Here is a 5,347-nt window from a genome sequence, read left to right as displayed (position 1 = left end):
TATATATATATATATATACCAAAAATAAGGGTAACTACTATGAAGGGATAGAATATGACTCTAAAAATGAAAAACAAAAAAATATTTTTTAAAAAAGGGATTGATAAGATGTTGGTTGAAAAAGGGAAAAAGAAAAATTAAAAAAAAAAAGTTAAAAAAAATTAACTTGGAAAGACTGAAGAATCATGGTAAAAAAAGCCATGGATTCTATATGCAGTATTCCCCTAGTGCTGGAGTTCTGCCGTTCTCATTGATCCGTAAACTTAGTCTTGGCTGGCTGTTCTTGCTGATCTTGTGGGGGAGGGACCTGTTGCCATGGTTCCCAAATGTCTTTGCCGGAGGCGGAATTGCCCCGCCCTTGCCTGGTCTGGGCTAAGTAATCTGCTCGGGTTTGCTCTCGGGAGCTTTTGTTCTCTGCAAGCTTTCCGTACAGCTTTGGAGGACAAGAGTGAAAATGGCAGCCTCCCAATCTCCGCCCCGGAGGAGCCAAGAACTCGGGGCCCTGCTCCTCAGTGAGCCCCCAGAGAAAAGCAGTCAGTCACTCCTGTCTCCCCAGTCTCCGGCTGCACTCCGTGCCCACCCGGCCTGTGACCGAGCATTTCTCTCTGGCACACGACCCCGTCTGGAGTCTCCAAACCCAGCAGTTCCCTGCGGTAGGCTCCTGCACCGCTCCCCCCGGGGGAGGAAGGGGAGTCTCCCCGATCTGCTGCTTTTTGTGTCCCTGCTGGAAGAGCAGTGGCCCGACTGTGCCGCGGATCACAGTTTATGGCAACCCTGAGCTGAGAGCCCGCTCCTTGGCTCCGTCTCTGCAGCTGGCTTTCCTGCTCTGATACCTGGGGGAGCTCTGCCACACTCAGGCACCCCCATCTTTCTGTGACCCCGAGGGTCCTGAGACCACACTGTCCCAAGGAGGGTTCCACCCCCCGCATAACCACTGGAGCGAGGTCCCTCAGCGGAGCCGACTTCTAAAAGTTCCAATTTTGTGCTCCGCAGCTCTATCACTTGCCAGAAGAGGCCTATGGAGGCCCCCTCCCCCGCCATCTAGCCTCCCGAATATCGCCTCGGATTCACTTCTCCGCACGTCCTACCTTCCAGGAAGTGGTCGCTTTTCTGTTCAGAGAGTTGTTGCTATTTCTTTCTTTGATCTCCTGTTGAGTTCGTAGGTGTTCAGAATGGTTTGATCCCTATCCAGCTGAAGTCCTGGGACCAGATAAAATCCAGGTCTCCTACTCCTCCGCAGTCTTGCTCCGCCCCCAAGATTTATATTTTTCTGAAAAGTTAAAAACATATTTAATTTTTTTTTTTTTTAGTTTTTGATGTAATGTTCCATGATTCATTGTTTGCGTAACATATTTACATTTAAAAGTACGTTTATGTTATATCTTGTTCTATTTTTGAGATGTGATTAGGTTTTATTGTCTAAGGTCATACTTCTTAAATAACTTTGCAATTTCAGTATAGGTAATATCATTAATGTAATTAAACATTTTGATCAAAGTAAACATTTTACTTCTTTATCTGTTACTAAACTAAAAATATTTTTATTTCATAGGTTACTTTCAAAATATTATTTCAGTTTAACACATCTTATCTCATGGAAAATGTGATCATTCATTTAAGTGCAACAAGGTTGGTTGATATGTATGCATAAGTGTATGTGTATGTAAGTGTGTAAGTATATAATTTTATGTATTTAGAATATTTTGCTCTATAGACTCACTGGAACTTCTTACAGTTTTTATGAGATCAGTAAAAGCAGAAGGCAGTGAACCCCTGTACTTCACAAAAACATCCTTATTATTAACTAAAAATAAATTTTTATTTAATAGAATTAATGCACCTACCAAGATTAAACCATTGGTTCTATGAGCTGTAAAACATGTTGTAATCACACATCACTTATATCTGCCAAATTGCATTTAAATTTATTTAAAATTTTATGGGAATGCTAATTTAACTTTTACTGCCATCAAGGTCAACTGAATCATCAGATGGACTTAAAGTTTTATGATGCCCTTTTGTAGTTTAATACATTTCATCCAAATCAGTTAGAGCTTCTGAAAGATATCATAGAATACCCAGACTAAAAATAACAAAAGGCTAATAAGGAAATTGAAATAATGTCTTAACTTTCTTCTAAGTGTAATCATCCACTGGACCATAAACTCCTTGAGATAAGGTTCTATCTCTGGTTGCTTTATTCCCCAGTAGCTAGTGTGGTGCCTCACATCTAATAATCACTGAATAAATGTAGAATGAATGAATAAATGAGAAAATAAATTAATGGGTAAATGAATTCTGTATGTTCAATTTAATCCAGCTCAACAAATATTTATTTGATATCTACTACAGACAAGATATTGAATTAGTCACTATAGGGAATATAAAAATTAATAAGGACATGAACTTCATGGAGTAAACATTATAGTTGGAGGCTAAGAAGACTAATATATAAATTATTATAATATAGGGTACAACAAGGAAAATTCGTTAAAGAAATATAAACTGTGTATCAGAGACTTAATAGAGGTTGAAATTATATCTACTTGGCAATGAGATGCCAAGAAAACTTTATCAAGGAGATTATAATTGAGAAGGACCTTAAAGGGTGAGTAGCAATTCATAGAAAGGTTGGTAAATAGAATTAGGTGGAGCATTTTAGGAAAAATATACAGCTTGAGCAAAAACTCAATGGTGGACCACTAGGTCTACTGAGGGAATATCAGGTAATCCATTTTAGCTCAAATATAGGGAATACATAAAGGAGTAATGAAGATAAACAGGGGGTGTGCATCCTACCATATTATGGTGAGTACTGAATGTCAGAATGAGACATGTTTTCTTAACTGAGCAAACCATAAAGAGCCAGAAAAGTTTTTGAGGGGTGAAGTGTACATACAGAGCTAGCTGTTTCTTAGGAAGATGCAAGGTTACTTTATCCATAATCCTCATAGAAGTTTGAGAAACCTTGGACTATATCAGTGTGGTTTTCACCCTAGCTACAATTCAGAATCAACTTGGGAAATTTAATAATACCCATTTCTGACCTCCCTCCCCACCCTGATTGAAAAACAACCACAATAACAAAACAAACAAAAAACACAAAAACAAGAATTCTACTCTTTTATGCTTTTATTTAGTTGCCAAGATAAGCTTCCCTTTCAAATGCTCAGAAATGTTCTCTAGTCAATAGTTTCATGATTTGTCTGAACATGCTATGTATTCTCTAGTGACAGTGAAGAACCTCCTGAAGCCCTTTCTGATAATGAAGTAAACATTTCTATCCCAGTAAAATATGAAGTTGGACTTCAGTTTTACAGGTAGGAGGAAAATGCATTTTATGTTGATGCCTTTCTACAAACCCAGTGGTTTTCAAAGTGTGGTCCCTGGCCAAGGACATCAGAAGCACCTGGGAACTTAGGCAAATTCTTGGCCTCACCCCAATATACTGAATCAGAAACTCTGGGGCCCAGAAATCGGTGTTAAACAGGCCCTCTGGGTAATTTTCATGCACTCTAAAGTCTGAGACCCAGCATGCTAAATAATCTTAGATGTGAGGTGCTAATGATGCTGGATTGCATTAGCAGTCCAGTCTAAACTCATTAGCAATCCAGTCTAAACTCTGAAGACCTAGAAGTACTTTACAAATGGCAGTGTTCTTAGAGGTCACCAGCATATTTCTTAGCTATCATTTCTCATTGTGAGGGATCTGATCAGCCTGCCCATTCTGGACACACAAGATTAAATCATTTCTTATTAACGAGGCTGTTTATTTCTTGCATTATTCATAAATTGCTCTTTCCCCTAAGAACTTTCAACCTATCCAAACACAAATCATATTGGCAACGTTTCTCACTATAAATTCCCTTGCTTAAGCAAGACTCCAAGCTTTTGCTAAAAAAATATGTGCAATGTATATAAAAAATACAAGAATCAGAGACAAGCTTAGTCTAAAAGTCTTATCATTTTATTAATTTATTTTCTATGGAACTTTGCTTTTTCTGATAACAAACTTGAGAGGATAATAGGATATACACATAGATTTGTATATATTACTTAGCCTCCAAATTCTATTTGCTGTTTTCTATCTTGCTGTTATCCACTTCTCTTGGTACAATGACTTTTTTCCAAGAATTTTTCATTTTATTAAAATCAAATTTTGGCAAACACCTATATATTTTTATTATACTTCATTCCACCAAGTTCATTCAAAGAACATGGAGAACTTGTACAGGAAACATTGAATTTTTAAGTTTAGCAGTAAATATAGGCCTTTAATGTGAAAAGGTTAACAATTTTTTTAAATCTATTTAAAATTCAGCACTACTAAAAATACTAAATTTTAACCTCATTATTTACAAAATGTAAATGATATTAGTGAATTAATGGAAACTTTTCACTCGGTAACAATGAAACTTTTATTTTAAAAATTGTACATATTTTGGCATTTTAAGGCCAAATAAGCATCAGTAACTTATTGAGCTAAATTATATCATCTTTCTCACCCTCCTCAAAGATTTAATTGTAGGTTTCAGGGTAAAAGAATTTGCCTCTGATTTGAAATTTCTACAAGTACTTTTTGTGGGATTACCTGGTATAAAGAAAAAAAAAGAGTAAGGTCAAATAAAAGTTAAACTTTGTTGTGTTTTGTTTTTCTTCTTCCAATTAATTCTAAGCTCTGCAAGCGAATACCATATTTCAATTGCAGCCAATGAGACTGTCCCTGAAGTTATTAATTCTACTGAGGACATTGGAGATGAAATTAATATCTTCTATTTGGTAAGAAACTACCTCTAAATTATTATTGTCAAGGAGTAATTTATAAGTTTATAAATTAAACGAAAGTATTAACAGACACGTAGAAACATGTTGATTCAACAGTTAATCTTTATATTCCAGAATATTTTTTTATAATTTCACTATTTTGAAGTAATTTTATTTAAAGAATTATTGATAATTATACTTTGAAGCAATTTTAAAAACCTAAGTCTCTAATTTCCTCCTAACACATGCTTAGAATGACTTCCTAGAAAAAACAAACTTATAAAACCAAAGAGACACTACCTATAAGCCTATAGACTTTATTTACATTATGTTTTCAGTATGAGTGAGCAAAGCACTTTTAAAAAAATAATTATGACTATTTCAGAAGTTGACTACTTCAAATGTCTTCGTAATATTTTACTTTACTCAACAAATAAATATGTATCTCATTCTGCTCATTGCAACATTCCATAGGTATCATACTATAACTTATGTTCCTCCTACCACATCCTTAAGTGATGTTTTCTACTATAAATTTATTTTTCTCTTTGAATTCCTCATAATGAACTTTTCCTAACCATTA

The 5,347-nt window shown here is 35.7% G+C and overlaps 1 protein-coding gene across 1 annotated transcript; it reads left to right on the top strand.

Annotated features, from left to right (window-relative positions):
* The first annotated feature begins 1,539 nt into the window (after positions 1–1,539).
* On the top strand, positions 1,540–5,115 carry LOC116629643 (integrin alpha-1-like). The gene is made up of 3 exons (XM_032399884.1): positions 1,540–1,629; positions 3,231–3,320; positions 4,677–5,115. The coding sequence occupies exons 1-3, from the start codon at positions 1,595–1,597 to the stop codon at positions 4,795–4,797; spliced, it is 246 nt and encodes an 81-aa protein (XP_032255775.1). The 5' UTR covers positions 1,540–1,594; the 3' UTR covers positions 4,798–5,115.
* The last annotated feature ends 232 nt before the right edge of the window (positions 5,116–5,347 follow it).

Source organism: Phoca vitulina, unplaced genomic scaffold (genome assembly GCF_004348235.1).
Source record: "Phoca vitulina isolate PV1807 unplaced genomic scaffold, GSC_HSeal_1.0 scaffold1900, whole genome shotgun sequence".
NCBI classification, from domain to species: Eukaryota; Metazoa; Chordata; class Mammalia; order Carnivora; family Phocidae; genus Phoca; species Phoca vitulina.
This window is presented reverse-complemented; position numbering and strand designations above follow the sequence as displayed.

What these genes read in the sequence shown, in the direction of transcription:
- LOC116629643 (XM_032399884.1), top strand. Translation starts at nt 1,595, where the DNA reads ATGGAAAATGTGATCATTCATTTAAGTGCAACAAG. An exon ending in ATTCATTTAAGTGCAACAAG is followed by an intron (nt 1,630 to 3,230) that starts GTTGGTTGATAT and finishes TGTATTCTCTAG; the next exon opens with TGACAGTGAAGAACCTCCTG. An exon ending in GTTGGACTTCAGTTTTACAG is followed by an intron (nt 3,321 to 4,676) that starts GTAGGAGGAAAA and finishes ATTAATTCTAAG; the next exon opens with CTCTGCAAGCGAATACCATA.